Raw genomic sequence first — 16,818 nt, forward strand, 5'->3', positions numbered from 1 at the left:
GGCGGCCGCGGGCGCCCTGGGCTGCCGCCTGCCGCCACCACCCTGGGCTGGGCTGCCTCCCTCAGCCCGCCCCGGCAGCGGGGATGCCCCCGCCCCCGCCGCCCGGCTCTGTGTGGCGGGGAGCGTTCCCCCTCTTCGCTGCGCCGCGCTGAGGTACCGGCCCGGCCGTGCGTGAGGAGCCGGGGTGGGCTCAGCTCGGTACCGGCGGGGGACCCCGGGCGCGGTCTCCCGTGAGGTGCCGCTGTGGCACGTTGCCGCACGGGCCAAAGCGGTTTTCCGAGCGGCCTCCGGTTTTGAAGCGTTCGTTGCTCTTCTAAAATCTCAGCTGCCGTAACTGGGTCGTTTACAGGACAAAACCAGTTGAAGAGTGGCGGGTGTGTGTTGCAGCAGAGGTAAAAACATGCGCTTTAAATGGTCAGAACCCGAAGCTGTTGAAATAGGGCCAATTTAAAATGTGTATTTGCCTTAATTATTTTTTTTTTTTCATTTGTCCCATTATTTTTTAAAACGCTGATGGTGCCGTGTGTCAGTCGCAGGAGTGGCTTGGGCTGCGGTGTGGGAGCCCCCAGCTGTGGGGTGTCCCTTGCCCAGCAGGGGAGACAGCACGCTGCAGTTACAATAAATAAGAATTGAGACAGCTGCCTTAAAGCCCCACCTAAAGCGGCTAGGAAGTGCTTATTCTCCTCTGTGCTTGAGCGTGACAAGGTGCCTTGGCATGTTCTTGAAGGTAAAGCACCAAGCTAGAACTAAGGCAGTTTGAGCTCAGACCTCTGGGAATAAATGCTACATCTGACTTTTAAAAGATTTTCCTACTGGTGAAGCGGTGGTGGTTCTTCCACCTTCTGCTTGATCTGCTCAGACAAACGGTGCGGAGACTTTCTCTTATGATGTGGTTGGCTCTGCTGCTTAAATAACAGCGTTGCCATGGCTTGCAATTTTGTTCACACCGTTTACATCAACTCTTTTGTTGTCAATTCAAAAAATTAGTTATAGGAATAAACAGGACTCTCAGCTTTGATTTAAAATCAAGACCAAATTTTTAAACTCAGTGGTTGCAAAGACTGATACAAAATATGACTCTAATATGTCCCGAAAATTTAAACTCAAAAGACAATTTAAAGGAAAACTAAAACTGCCTTTGTTTTCTTCTACTTTTTTGGCAACATAAAGGTTTGGGTTCTATCCCACTATAATTTGGTGCCGGTTTTTTGGTGATGGAGTTACCAAAATACTTGCAGCCTTTCCATTTACTTCTGTCCTGTATGTGCCAGAAAACCCATGACTAAGACGCTGTGTTCAGTTTGCTCTTGTCTTGAAAGTGTGAGTAGAAATCCTCAGAGTTGCACAGCACTGACAGACCCTATTTTCTGGGGGTCGTTTGCTCTTCTCCCCTCCCTACCCCCATGACAGGGCACCAGAGTGTACTCACAATTTTTGAAACAGCTGACTGTGTGTATGTTTTATTTTATTTTTGATAATGCTTTGAACTGAAAATAATCTCTCAGATGTTGTCTGTAATGACACTGTAATGACAAGCATGAGGAATTCTCTTGATGCTGATGTTCTCCTGGTAACTACTGCTGGCTTTTCATTTCAGTCTTTAACATCCAAACTGGCCCTGCCGATACCTGTTCTAAATGTTTCTGTAACATAATTTTTTTGGGTTCCAAGCTTGATCATACTTTGCACATAGTGGCTCTTTTGTTCTACTATCTTTACTTTCCACAGCTCATGTGTCCTATTCACTGCTTTTTCCTCCCCTTTTGTAAGTTGAGGGTAACTCCCATCTGAGATTGACCTATGATGTTTCTAGAATGTACTAGCTGAATTTTAAGTGTTTTTACTGTACTGCTTCCCGTGAGATGTGTACATCTGTTCTACTCCTTCCTTTATACTTGGTGTTTCTTTTGCCATTATGCTTACCAAAGGACTCCATAAATGTTGATGATGTGCTGATCGTATATTGATGTTGTTTTCTTGTGTTTTCTGACTGTATCTGCAAGTACTTTCTGGGTTTACACTTTGATTGTAAATTGAGGGGAGAAATAATTTTTTACATATATTTTCAACAACTATTGGAACAGGTTTTTGGTCCGTGTCTTGTAGGTGCTACCATAATAAGACTACAATAATAAGCCATTAATAGTGACTGGTTTGGATCTGTTCTGAGAAGGGCTAAACAACACAGTAATAAAACCATCAGTAGTTATTTTGCCTAGAAAAAAGATGCCTATGTAGAGAGAGCAGTAGTTTCTTTTGCCTGGTAATCACTGTATTGAGACTCCCTATGGGGAAATTTATGATATTAAATGTAGTCTGCTTAAGAAACCATTAGTTTTCTTATCATTATTTTGTCCCTGAGGCAAAGCATTGTCTTGTGTAAAACACATTTAATAAAAAAATATCATTTTTACTTGATTTATTATGAATAAATTACGCTTAATTTATCATAACCAGGCTGGATGGGGCTTTGAGCAGCCTGGTCTAGTGGGAGGTGTCCCTGCCCAGGGCAGGGGGGTTGGAATGGATGATCTTTAAGGTCCCTTCCAACCCAAACCATTCTGTGATTAATGAAATGCAGTCAGAAACCTCCACCTTTCAACATAGTGTATTTTATTAAGCTAGATAGATAAGATCATAAACCCAACAAATTTGGCACAAGGTTTTCCTTTCTGTTTGTTTTCTTTAGCATTAAAAGCTCTCTACAGAAAGTTCTCACTCATCATAACAAGTGTGTTTAGTCATATAGTCAACACTTTTAATCAGTTTGAGGGCTGTGAGTTTTGTGTCTTTCTCAAGTTCTGTTTATTCATTTATAAGTCAGGGCTCAGTCCCATGAATGAGGCTAGCACTTCCAGACAAATTTGGCGGGGGGAAGGGGGGGAAATCTGAGCATCCTATCGGTCATGTGTTGGAAAAGCTACTTTTCTATCTACTGCAGTAGTGTCAAACCATCATTTTAACTTATTTTAGGATTTGTATTTTATAACTGTGTATTTACAGCTCATTTTTTATTTATAGTTTGCAATAACTATTAAATAAGAGGCAAGTGACAGTTAGTGAAGCATATTGCAATGGTAATGGTTTGTAGCTCTGTAGCATTTTTCATTTAACGGACTCACAAGCTTTTTAACTATTTTATCTCCATAGAACCTTTTGTAGGTGAATGTTATTATTCCTCATTTACCTGTTAGCAAACAGAATTTTGAATAGGGTTCAAGTAAATAACACAAGCCCCAAAGACTTGGCGTGAATTTCAACAGCATCAGTGGAGATAGAACTTTTCCCTTGTAATGATTGCAAGTAGTGTAAGTGCCTAGAAAGTAGCAACAGAATAAAGGTAAAGGCAGCCCTTCTAGATCAAAACTGTTCTTTTTGCTAACAGAGTGCACCTTTATGAAGAGCTAATCTGTGAGGAAACATCTGTGTGGGACAGAAATTGTTGGAATATTTGGTGTAATGGGCATGAAATCTTGCAGGTTCTTTTTTCCGCAACTGAAAGGATAACTTTTGATTATGTCTATATAGGAAAACTCAAAAACGTTGTAGCAAACCAACTTGAGCAGTGAAGGCAATATATACATGACTTAAAAGGCAATAGATATGCGACTGTTAAAACTCTGTGTGGATCCTCTCGTTAACAGGTAAAGTGATCTCTGTTCGTAGTATTGTGATCTTCCTTTGAGGAATAAGAGCTTTCATACTTAAACCACAGTCAGATTCTCACTGCATAATTTACAGAGGCAATTTAAAGTAGTATGACCTCTCTGTTAGAGGTTATTACACTTACACCTCTACTAATAAGTCAGAGCAAAGTCATCTGGTGTGGCCGGCATGGCTAGTGACAGTTCAAAGCAGGAGGCTTTGCACTGAGGGCCATCAGGAGCGCTAGCATGATTTGTCCCACTCCCTGAGCTCCGGCTGTGGCAACCCGTCCCTGCAGCTGGGGTCAGATGGCAGCCGGCAGCCTTAGCTGGGTATTAAGCTATTGCAGCTGACAGCCATCTTGCTCTAAAACACTAAATCTGCTGTACATGCTTGATCGTATATTTTCTGCTCTATGAATTAAACTTTTAAAGCAGATGAACAGTGGCTATTTAACCATGTTCTCTGGTATAATGGCCAGTGGAATGGCAAGACTACTGGATATATACATAGAAAATCACTGAATGGCAGGGGTTGGAAGGGACCTCTGAAGATCATCTAGTCCAACCCCCTGCCAGAGCAGGGTCACCCAGAGCAGGCTGCACAGGAATGCATCTAGGCGGGTTTTGAATGTCTCCAGAGACAGAGACTCCACCACCTCTCTGGGCAGCCTGTGCCAGGACTCTGCCACCCTCAAAGTAAAGAAGTTCCTCCTCATGTTTAGGTGGAACTTCCTATGCTCAAGTTTGTGCCCGTTACCTCTTGTCCTGTTGCCTGGCACCACTGAAAAGAGCCTGGCCCCATCCTCCTGACACCTACCCTTTAAGTATTTGTAAGTGTTGAAAAGATCCCCCCTCAGTCATCTTTTTTCCAGACTGAAGAGACCCAAATCCCTCAGCTTTTCTTCACAAGAGAGGTGTTCCAGTCCCCTCATCATCTTTGTAGCCCTTTGCTGCACCCTCTCCAGCAGTTCCCTGTCCTTCTTGAACTGGGGAGCCCAGAACTGGACACAGTACTCCAGGTGTGGCCTCCCCAGGGCAGAGTAGAGGGGGAGGATGACCTCTCTTGACCTGCTGGCCACACTCTTCTTGATGCACCCCAGGATGCCATTGGCCTTCTTGGCCACAAGGGCACATTGCTGGCCCATGGTCATCCTGTTGTCCACCAGGACTCCCAGGTCTCTTTCCACAGAGCTGCTCTCCAGCAGGTCAGCCCCCAACCTGTGCTGGTGCATGGGGTTATTCCTCCCCAGGTGCAGCACCCTACGCTTGCCCTTATTGAATTTCATAAGGTTCCTCTCTGCCCAACTCTCCAACCTGTCCAGGTCTCTCTGAAGGCAGTGCAGCCTTCTGGTGTGTCAGCCACCCCCCCCAGCTTTGTGTCAACAGCATATTTGCTGAGGGTGCACTCTATACACTACTTAGTAAACTTTATTTTCAACTGATTGCAAGATGTATGCTATGTGTTGCTAGATAGCTTAAAATCACTTACTTTGGCAAGCAGTTTAGAGAAATTGAAATACAGTAAAGTGTGATGAAAGGCTGGTACTGATAACATTATGGTCAGATCTTGCTGTGTACATAGAAAAGTATTGATTTGTTGCAGTAACTTGTGCTGGGAGTAAGTATTGCTTAACACTCAACTGGCAAATTAAACTAATCTTTCGTAAATACAAACAAAACTGAAAAAGAGCAAACTGGAAAATTATCTGATCTTTGATACATACAAACAAATAGGAAGAGTGGAAAAGAGTTTGGGTGTTATACCATCTTCCAATTTCACCCTGTTAGTATGGCAAGATAATTATGCAGTGAAATATAGGTAATACTATAGCATGCTTGAGAAGAACTAGCTTGTATAGTGGAACCCTCAACATTCAGTGTTTGAACCCTCTTTTTAGAAGTCTGTGCATTTTAGTTTTATTTACTAATCGAAAACACTCTTCAGAGTATGGAAAGAAGAATTGAAGAAACAGTTTATTTTCTGTCCGCATACTCAGTGGATGCCATTTTCCTGCAGAATTTCTCTATGTTAGCATGAAACCAAAGCATTTCTAATATGCAAGAGAAAAGTGGAGGGGGCAGAGTGGAAAGCTGGGCTCAAAGGCATAAACAGGAATATGTCTGTGAACCTCAAGAACTCTACCTCTGGCCTCCTTTGTAACCACAAGTAAGTCTTATCTTGTTGGTGCGTTTCTTTTAGCCCTTTTGCTTATTATTATTATTTTGATTCTAAAGATAGAGACGTGATATGTGTGTCATCTAGGGTACAGTGGGACCAGACATCCAGGAATATAAAAGCAGGTAAAAAATGAAGAAATGAGGTGTCAGTCTTTTCATGGTAAGAATACTGTTAAGTATACAGAATCACAAGACTAAAAGATACGGAGCCCATTCCACCTCTGGTGTCAATTCACTTCTGTATAATGATGTTAAAGATAATTTGGCCATTTATATTTAATCTGATTTGCATAGGCAGGCAACAGGCATTAGGTGGCTGTGAAAGGACCGTTATTTCATGCAAATCACTTGGCTATGTATTGGTGTGGTCTGAGTGAGAAGAGCTGTTAGCTCTTGCATTTCAGTAGCACTGGATCATAACATGAAACATGCTTAATTATATGCATAACCAGTAAAGCCAACAATGAAGCTCATTCAGAGTTGAGGAGGTGTAAGAACTTTCAGAACTGTGAAAGTTCTTAATCTCAAGGGGTTCTTATGGATTGTTGTTTTCTGATTCAAAAAAGTGTGTTAAAAGAGCACTTTTAGTAAGTAGAAATACTGTCTTTTGCAGGTTTGGATTTTTTTTCTTTACATTCTGACTTGCTTGTGAAGAATCTTTTTGCACATGACAAGAATCCAATGCCACTGTGCCCTGGGGAAAAGAGAAAAGCCCACAGCACCAGTGGCTAGAAGAACAGAGGCCAGTTTGGTTGTGTAACAAACAGTCGATTCAACTGTCTGATATCTGAATAGATGCTTGCTGCACTCTTGATCAGATGGTAGGACATTCAGAGTTCGTATTGTCCTTACTACTGTAGCTTCTTCCTTCTTATTTTGAAACTGTGCTGCAGTACGTTCTTTTGGTAGAATCCATTCATTTCACTGTTAAAATTCTGATGTTTGCTTATCACTAATAAGCCTTGTTGAATGCATCACAAGCTATTTGTTTTGTATATATGGTAATACCTTGTGGTTTTGTAGCACAAGGTAGTGCTGGTTTGCAGTTAATCAAATCTGCATTTCTAAACATTAGAACCTAAATAAGCTGTCTCTTACAACAGTCTGTGGTTCAGCACATCATAGAATGTTTTTACTACATATCCAACACCAATGCTGTTATCAGGATCATTAGAAGCTGTAGGAAAAAGCAGAAGATAATCCTCCCAGTGTTTTTATTAAACATGCTAACTTGCTGAGGAAATAATGACCATTGGCAGAGCTGTCGGTAAAGAAGGTAGGAATTTTATTAAATGTTTATAAACCTTTTCCTGTTCCTGTGTGCACGAATGGGAAGTGAGCAGTCCAAAGAAACTTACTCATGGCAAGTCTGTCCTCCCTTTTCCCATCCTTTCTCACTCAGCTGTCTTTGTACTGTTGTTATAAGAGCTTAACCTTCTGCAGATGTTAGATAATACAATTTTGTTTTAGTTTATTCGTTTTGTCTGCCTGCGTCTCTTACATGCTCTTTTATTTCCTTTTTTTTTTTTTTTTCCTTCTTAATTTTCATGGAAATAGGGTTGTATTACTTTAAAATACACTGTGAGCCCTCTAGTGGTACTTTCTACCTTTGCTTTAGGCTGTGGTAACATTTTTTTCTTTCCAGCTGTGCCTGCTTGAGCTGAAGGAGTCAGATTAACGTCTGTTTAAACTACTTTAATCTGATTTTTTGAATAATTATTTTATTAATTGAAAGTGAGAAGGAATACTTGCATTCACCAACATACCTGGGAATTTGGCACCTCAAGTAGTGAACTCACATCCTTGCTAGCCAGGGCTGGTTATAGCCACAGTGTGGACATAATCATTTACTGGGGAGCCCCTGCGGCACCTGGTGATGTTGTGGGGGTGCTCTGCACACTTTGAGCCTCCATCCAGCTGTATCTAACATTGGCAGCATGCCACGGGTCAGATCTCAGCACCGACTAGGATGTACTTTTATCTGTGGCAAGACCAGCTGCGGAAACATTTACTCTGCTAATCCATTTTTCTAGCTCCCAGATTTGCTGTGTGTAATACGACTGCGCTACCGAGCGCCATCGGGTGACGCAAAGCTGCTCATAACCATGAAGGTGCCGAGCAGGAGCGCCCTGAGGTCGCAGAGTGAACAAGCGAGTGAGGCACTGAGGCAACAGAGAGCTGATTTCTTCTAGCACTGGCTACTGGGGTTTTACGTTGTAAAAGCTCTGTATGCCTCTTAGAAAAGCATCTGAGAAAGGGGGAGAATGGCATCACTGTTTCTGGGCAACACCTGCCTGTGATTTTAACGCTTTCCTTCCTGGCACACTCAAGTCAAGCAAAGATTTCCCAGTACTGCGTCCTTCCTCGTTGGACAGGTACAGTCGAAACCAGTTCAATGCAGGCTTTGGGATTTTTTCAGCACATTCAAGGAGTATACGTGCTCTAAATGCCTACAACACAGAGGAATCCAGCTACTTCTAATGGGATGCATTTGCATAGAGGAAGAATTCCTCATTTAAGATGGGTAATAAGCAAACGATATTTACTGATGAACAGCTAGATGCCTACCAGGTAAGATATCTTAGTTTGCATTAAGGGAAGGAAAGGCGTAATCTTAATATGTTTGGGGGGTGGGGGGGTAGGAGTGATGTTTGTTGTTTTGGGGAGTGTTTTTGACAAATATAAACAAAAACTTCATTTGTAGCCTGCATGCATACATTCTACTGTTCCTTCCCAGCAGTTGTAATAGTATTGTAAGAATGGGATCCTGAATATACTCAGTTTAATTCCTTTCTCTGTATACAGGCAAAGGAGTCAGATCCTCAATGACTGGACTAGGAAGCAGGATAAAGACTGTGACTAGTTTGACAATGGGAGTTCTTAGTAGAATCTTCCTATTGAGTGTTTTGTAAAGAAGAAAGTGTAGCAATAACCTCTTTTTCTCTCCCTCATGCCTTTGCTGTCAATAGAGGTGAGAGGGAAAAAACCTCTCTCTTTTTTTTTAGATCTTTTCTAATTTCTCTTCTCCTAAGGATAAGTCATAGAAATAGGCTTAATGTAATTCCAGAATCGGTAACCTTATGCTTGCATCCACTCCTGGATTGCAGTTTCTTACCTTAACAGAAGTAGTGTGCATTCTATGTCCGGGGATAGCTTATTGGTTTTCTTTATTTACTTCGCATTGCATCAGCTGAATTTTTAATAGGGTAAAAAAATAATAATTCTCAGTTTTCACTCATGTTTCATCACACCGCAAATCTTACTGAAATGGATAGCAGGAATCTATCTGCACAGTGAGCATCTTGAACAAGTTTCTGAAAATACAGCAAGGCAATCTATCGCATAGAAGTGTGCTGAAGAAGGAGGCAGCGGACTACTTATTATGAGGTGTAGATAGGGCTGGCTCCATTGCTCTGTTCTCTTATATGAAACGATAAATACAGAACTCACAGTGCAGGAAATCAGCATTTACCTTATCTCAGGATAACCAAGAGACAGATCCAATAACTTTCTTTTTACCTTCAGAATCTTTGACTCAAGCTCTTGAAGTAGAAATCATGATTTTAAATACTGATTTTCTTTGGAGTTACTGCTAACGTGGACTTTTCATTTAGCCACAGTCAGGCTAGGGATATATGCTAAAATTCTTTAAAATGTTATCCCATGCTGAAAATAAGGCATAAATTAAATGCTCTTATTAAATTCCTAGCCTTTTTCTTGTCATTGTAGACTTGATGATCTTAAAGGTCTTTTCCAATCTAAACAATTCTATGATTCTATAAATGTGAAAATGGAACGTCTTTAATTTCCACTTTGTCACACGTCTCACTCTCACCAGCCGCCTGTCACTGTAATCTAATAGTCTAAGTTAATGGCCTTAGTTTTAGCAGTGTAAGATCCAAAAAGGCTTTTCTACATCCCTGCTGAAAGTGAAAGAGGGAACAAAGATCTGTAAAACATTGATGTCTGTGTTCCTACTAACAATAAAAGTGAACACAGAACAGAGCCCAACTGCAGTGAAACAAAACAAAATCCAAATGTAATTAATGTTATCTTCTTGACATAAACTGGCAAATGCAAGAGCTGAAACGTCATCCCTAATTCACTACTCTTCATGTAGAAATTGCCTTTCTCTAATGGCTTTTGCAGCCCCTGCCTTGCATAATGCTGGGTAATTGCTCTCCAAGCCTGGCAGCAGTTAGGCCAGTGGATTCAGTCAACCTATGGGATTTCTCTGTTACAGGCAGACTTGTAGTTCATTAGTATAGTGCTAGATAATTTTTGACTAGCAATAGCACCTGATAAGTGCTGTTTGAGTAGTAATAGTACTTGACACAAAGGTAAGTACAATAAAATAACAAGTTTCAGGACAGTAACTAATGTCCAGAATTTGTCAGGAAGGAATATTAGCCTCATGCTGTGAACGATCAGGCAAAGTCATTATTTTGCTGATTATTTCCCTCTGATCCATTAATTACTGCATACCTCTCGGATCTTTTAAACATAGAAATCCTGGGCGTACTGCTGTACCACCCACACAGAGAGCTCTTGTCTCTCTGCTGCGTTCTGGGGGAGCGTGCACTTGCTGTAATACAAACGGAGCTGTTTGACTTGGAGTTTGCCATCTTATCTGCCTTGTTCTCATATGTGGAATTTCTTCGGAACAGAAAAGGGGAGAATGGGGTAATGGTTCCAAAATTTTTAAAAGGCAGGTTTTTGATTTCTTGAAACAGCAGTTGGGTTGCCAGGTCCTCTGTACGCTGGACCAAAGTAAACCACTGTTTACCTGGGTCCACTTTGCAAGAATCTCTTGTGCATATCTGTAACCCAGTGTACAGCCAGGCATCTGCATATAAATGGCTTTGAAAATGGATCATTGATTAATCCTTTCCTTCTTTCTCTTTTTTTTTTTTTTTTTTCCAAATAAGAACTAGGCAGCTTCTTGTGAATTTGTATGTCAGTACAGTTGGTACTGTACTCCTTACAGTAATACTTATAGAGTCCATAGTATCAGTATAGCAGAAACAAAAGCATCAACTTAATCCTTTTTGTAAAATAGACATATTTTTTTAAATTCCTCACAGTTCCTATTGGAAGACTGTTCAAAACCTCACTCCCCTCATGGTTAGACTTATAATTTCTCTATTTGAATATATTTCTGGCCATTGTATTATCTGGTTGTAACTTCCACCATTTTTGTGGCATTGAGTGCTGGAAAGAACACAAATTGCTCTGAGCTTCTAGTACCTGAATGCTACTTTAGGAGTGAAATCTTTTTCTTAATGCATTTTTTTTTCCCTAAGTGCTTGTTGCATAGGAGGCACTTCTGATAGGTAAAAGGGAGATGGAAAAGTGAGACGTTAATGTGCTTAAAGTATAGTAAAACCATATGTAAGTGGCTTTAGCTTTCTGAAATAAAGATTAAGCTGCAGAAAAATCACATGCTTGAAGAGCTAGCATACATAAATCTCAGATCATTAACATGATACTAATTAAATGAAATAACCTCATTTGATTTGTCTAAAACTTTCTGAAATGCTCATATATAACCTTGGTTTTGCATATAAACTGTCATATTGAAGAATCGCTTCTTAGCAGAACCTTTACATTTAAATGACATAATTGTAAATCAGGTCGCCCACAAGATGACCTCAATGTTTTTAATAGATGAGTGTTTTAAATAATCTTCCTTAAGACTGGTGATGGGTGGCCAGATGAAACTGTTTGTAAAAGAGATGCGTGATAGGACTTGATAATATTAAATCTCTCATAGCTTTTATTTATTTGGAATAGGTAAAGGCAGTTTATCTAAAGAAGTACTGGAAAGCTGCAAATCTAACACCTTGTCATATCACCTGTTATTAAGATAATGTTCTAATTGGCAACTCTTTAAATTTTCATAAGCTTCATGAAATGTTTTGGAAATTAGGCGTTTGCAAACATTGGTTTCCTCATTGAGATTCACCTCATTTAAAAAGTTAGCCTTGTAAGAAAATGAATTCTACTGGAGATTTCTGCTTCTTCTGCCCTTAGGGTACTTGGCTGTTTGGGGTTTTTTTGTGTGTTTTGTTTTGATAGGTGGGGTTTTCTTGTTAGGTTGTTTGTTGGGTTTTTGGTTTTTTTACATAAAATGCAAAATCTAACCAAGATCTGGTTAGGGAAAAGGTAAATATTAATCAGCAAGAAACACGTATTTCATTGCAATCAAAGAACGTTTTAAAATTAAGCTTTCAAAAGTTGTCCACAGGTTCTAGAGGTCAAGTCTCATTATGAGAAAAGAAAATGAACGAGAATTTTAGGGTTTTGTTGAGTGATGCTGTATGAAGATGCTCAGAGCAAATAGAAAATAAAGGTATACAATGAAGCGACATCAGAGCTGTATATTGGCCTCAGTGCCCTGCGTTTCTCACTGAGAAACAATTATATTGAGCAGGAAATGCATAGAAGCTGTGCTTGGGGTATGCACAAACTACTGCACTGTTCAGTCAATCTCATTCCCTTTTCTGGCGTTACTCAAATAAGTGGTCTGAATTTTATATTAATTTGATTCTGTTTTTTTTCTTAGTAGACAGAATGTAGACAATATAGGGCACAAAAATTTTATATCAGATATTACAGGTTTTATTGCAAGCCATTTCTTTTAGTATTTGTTCATTAATGGGATTATTTATTCTATTATTTAATGCTGCCTCAAAACAGACTGATGCTTATCCTGGCTGTCTTCTAGGCAATATTGCAATAAAAGATTGTAATATGAAATAATAACTTGCTGCTTTTACAACAACATTTGTCTATTACAGAGCTAACTTTTTTCCTTTTATTAAAATTCTAGTCAAAGTGGGATTCAACTATATTTCATGAGAATTATGCAAAACCAGCAGAAACAAGTTACGTTATGATCTGTTGGGAAATGCCATTTATAAAATGAAACTAGGTCATCAAGCTATCTTTTGATTTAAAAAGCTATGCCTGACTTAATCAGGATCTCTGATGAAAATGAACCCTTTGCAAGAATACAAAAAGTGTATTCATCACAGGTTCTCCACAAGCTTCCGTAAAAAGTACTTTTCGGTTTGATAGAGTATTGCTGTTGATGTGCAAATTTTAGATAGCATAATAATGAAACAGGGTTTTTGTGAAATTATGCTTTAGGCAGATTCTGGTTTCGTGTTACCATTTGGTGCATATATAGATTGAGCAAAATGACATTTGTTGACAGGTTCTTCCTCAGTTTTTGCTAATGTCTGACTGGTTTTACTCCCATGTTGCAGTATAAATACATCAACTCTGTGTGTGTTTTACTTACACAGGCTGTAGTTCTAAAATATATATGATTACAAATAAAGATAGGCTGGATGTTAAAACCTCCATTGACATTCTGATTCAACCAGTATTTTTTAAGATAAAAGTCCATATACCAATACTATTATTAATGCAGAAACTAACTCTGACAGGATTTTTGTAGTGTTTAAATCTCGATTCACTAAAGTACTTGCACAGGTACACAACGAAGACCGGTGCTAGTCTCATTGAGTTCCAGTCTCCAGAATTCCATACAAAGAATTCTCTTTGTATGTTTACAGTGATGAAAATACATAAATATCCTGCTGACTAAGTATGCACAACTCTATACCAATCTTAGTTGTATGGCAACTAGAATAAAAGCATTGCATTTGTAAATTGTTACCAGAATAGAGTTAATAATAGATTCTCTATGAAAGTTCATTTGCTTCTATTCAGCGCCTTTTTGATTACTTCATAGGATGCTGTTTTTCTGGTGTTTTGATTAAATGTTCTTACACATTGTGTGCTTTTGGCACAGTACAAAACATCATTTGTGGTTTTAAAAATGAAGCCTCTGAAAGAATTTGTTTGAAATATTAACATTTACAATAGTGCAGGGTTCAGTACTTCTCATTTCTTAAAAGCTGCTCAGTAAGATCTAAGTCTGGATCTAATCTGTCTTGCCTTGAGGATATTGTCAACATTCCTGTTAGTCATTGGTTTACGTTATCTGGGGCTTGCTGGCTTTTGTTTGCGACTGTTTTTCTAATTCAGAGTGATTTCATATTGCTAAGACTGTTTTATATTATTTCCTTATTTATAAAACTTTCCAATGGAGCTGTTGCATGATCAGACTAAACCTGCCCTTATGAAACTATTCATATAAAAGGCAGAATTATAGATGTATTGTCTTAGAGGAGAGAAATATGCATCTAATGGGTTTAAGAAATATTATTTCACAGTAACTTTGCATACTTGGGCATTGCTATTCTTTCATTCTGTTGTTCCATTCTCCAGCTTTCCTTCTTTTCTGCAGTGTTTTGCTTATCTATGTGAAATTAGTTTTATTTGAAAACTGTGCTTCATGCTCTAAAAGTGGTGAGTGACAATCTTTCATTCAGTGGACTCTGCTGCCATTCATAAACTGCACGCTGCAGTCTGGTATTGGCAATAGATCCAGCAGAATAACATGTGGTTGGATTCTGGAGCCATACCTCGTGCTATGCTGTGTATGCACACTTTACATAAAGTTAAGTATCAGCATTTTTAGCACAGTTCTCTCTATTCCTATTTTTGGTTCAAATCACTGTAGAACTAAACATAAAGCAGAACTGATCCAGGAGTTTGCAGTGAAGTCTTACAGACTAGTGGAAAAGGCAAACTACCATATTTCAGTCTGTTCCTGTTTTGTCCTAAACTTACATTCACCTGAGACACAGGAAATCAAAAAATAAAGCTCTATCAGCCTCTAGATTTTGCTCTTTTATAAAGTAAATGTTAAGAGCAGAGACCATTATTAACTCTACTTTACAAGCAATGTTAAGTGACTTGCAGAAAGTCATGCTACCAGCCAAGAGCAAGGCCACCCATAGATACACCAGCTATCTGACTCTATTATCTGCAAAATATTTTAAGAACCAGTTAAGCCACCTAAATGCCAAATTTGAGAACCAAGTCCCATTATACAAGCTAATGATCTCATTAAAATCAATGGGAAATTTTCTGTTTGCTTTATTTTATTCACTTTGCTAGACATAGGGAAGTTAAGTGGATAATTGCAGATTTGTTTCAGTGATATCTTGCCTCCAAAAAACCAGCAGTGGTCCTTTATGTCAGACTTCTAATTAGCTTGATTATTAAGGGCACAAGGACAGACTGAGTGGGACAGTTGATCTTGGAAAAGGAGCATGTATTTTCTCAGGGGCTGGCGTAGGTGACCTTTCGAGGCAAAGCCTCTATTCCAAATAACCTAAAACCCACAAGGGGCCTCCTGTTAGCAGAACTTTTTCAGGGCGTTGTATAGCATTAGAAATAAAAGCAACGATTCTCAGGATAAATTCCTGCCAGAAATTTTAAATTTATAAGAATTCTGAGAACTCTGGTGACGTGTATTTGTTCGGTATTTAGTTTGTGCTTTTCTAGCTGGACTCCCAGTGGCTTTAGTGTCCAGACAGAATAGGCAGGTTGCTTTTTAAGTTTATAATAAACTCAAATACAGTCCATATAATAGCAAATGTGTTCCATGATATCTCGGACTTGAAGGAAGATGAATGTCATCATATGCATAAATGACAAATGTTTTCTAGGACCCACTTCACCTTTCCTTATTGAGGGAGTTCATTTAACATTTTAGTTTACTATTTATCGTCCATCATTGTGTATTGTCTATATGAATGAAGTAGCCAGAAGAAAATTGGATGATTCACCTCCGCGTTTCTTTAGCCAAAAGGCTTTAATTAAATTGGAATTAAATTGCTGGATTTCCAGCAACTATAAAATGTAATTATGTTATTTAGACCCTTGTTCCATTGTGACTTTAATCCAACTTAGGGCTGTGCTTTCAAAAAAGAAGGAAAAAAAAAAAAAAAAAAGGCAATCATGCACCTCTTTCCTGCCATCAATAGATACTTGTTTTAGCTTTATCTCTTGTATGAGCACTACTGACGCTATATTCTAAGCCACTAAAAGGAAGTGATCCAAGCTGGAAGTTAATCCATTTTTTGCTAGGTTAGTTTCCTTCTTTCAGAGTTCTCTGGTGCAGTTACACTACTCATTGGCGTGAAGTCCACGTAAAGGAAGAGGCAGAAATAAGAAGCTGAGGGCAGCAAGGGATGGCTGGTCTTCCCTTTCAGGGATAGCTTGGAGCCGTGGCTTTTACATTTGTCATCTGAGACCAGACAGGCTTCTTAATGGTAAAGCATTTCTTAAGTGGTGTGTATGATCTTGCTGTGGATCGAAGTGTAGGCCAGGTCATAACTAATTTGTGGTGCTCTGACCCTGAGTAGCTTTAAGGTCTCTGCAAGTGGTATGTGAAACCACTGTAATTTTTTTTGACACCCCTCATCCCTGACGCACAATTCCATGTAATTGGCAGGCATAATTGGAATACTGCAGTCAGTAACAGTGGTCAGACAGGTACTTGCAACTACTTTTGGTATAAAGCTTTTCAAAATCAGTAATTTTAGATTATATTAGTAAAAATCTTTTTTTATTAAAAAAGAAAAGGCCAGACAATAGGGTTTGTTGTCAAAGACGTGAGGTTACTCAGAATAAAAAAAAATAAATTATGTGGACCTCCAGTGAAAAGGGTTTATCATCTGACCTCTTAACGTGTCTTCCAGTGGCATTTTTGCATGAGTTCTGGAAGGTAAAGGGTACCTTTTCTTTTTCATCTTTATCACCATTTGCATATCAATTCCCTGTCAGCTTTCTAGTTAAGTAACAGTGTCTGCTGTTTTCTCAAGCCTGTATAATTACAGGATGATTGCTGCTGAGGGCATTACAATTATTGGTGAGATTGCACCTGCCTTTCATTAGTAAATGAAGCATCCTTAAGTGACAGTTTGACCGTAAGCGTCGAATGTGCTGGAATTAATGAAGACTTAACCAGCTGGCTCCTATTTCACTTTGTGCAGTTCCAGACAATGTGACATCAGTGTCAGCAGCTCACAAGGTGCTTCCTGTTGTGCCTTGTAACACAATACACTAA

General features: G+C 39.3%; 1 protein-coding gene across 2 annotated transcripts in view; it reads left to right on the top strand.

Moving 5' to 3' along the window:
• Positions 1–17: 17 nt before the first annotated feature.
• Positions 18–16,818, top strand: part of CIB2 (calcium and integrin binding family member 2) — a 49,909-nt gene continuing 33,108 nt past the window's right edge. The window contains exon 1 of one of the 2 annotated variants that reach the window (XM_063346184.1): positions 18–392. Coding sequence is in view for 1 of the 2 variants with exons in the window: in XM_063346182.1 (XP_063202252.1) it covers positions 8,346–8,396 (51 nt within the window). In the remaining variant the exon portion in view is untranslated. Of the gene's footprint in view, positions 393–7,944; positions 8,397–16,818 lie in introns of those variants that run through there. The other variant, XM_063346182.1, reaches the window with a different exon arrangement.

Source organism: Chroicocephalus ridibundus, chromosome 9 (genome assembly GCF_963924245.1).
Source record: "Chroicocephalus ridibundus chromosome 9, bChrRid1.1, whole genome shotgun sequence".
Taxonomy (NCBI): Eukaryota; Metazoa; Chordata; class Aves; order Charadriiformes; family Laridae; genus Chroicocephalus; species Chroicocephalus ridibundus.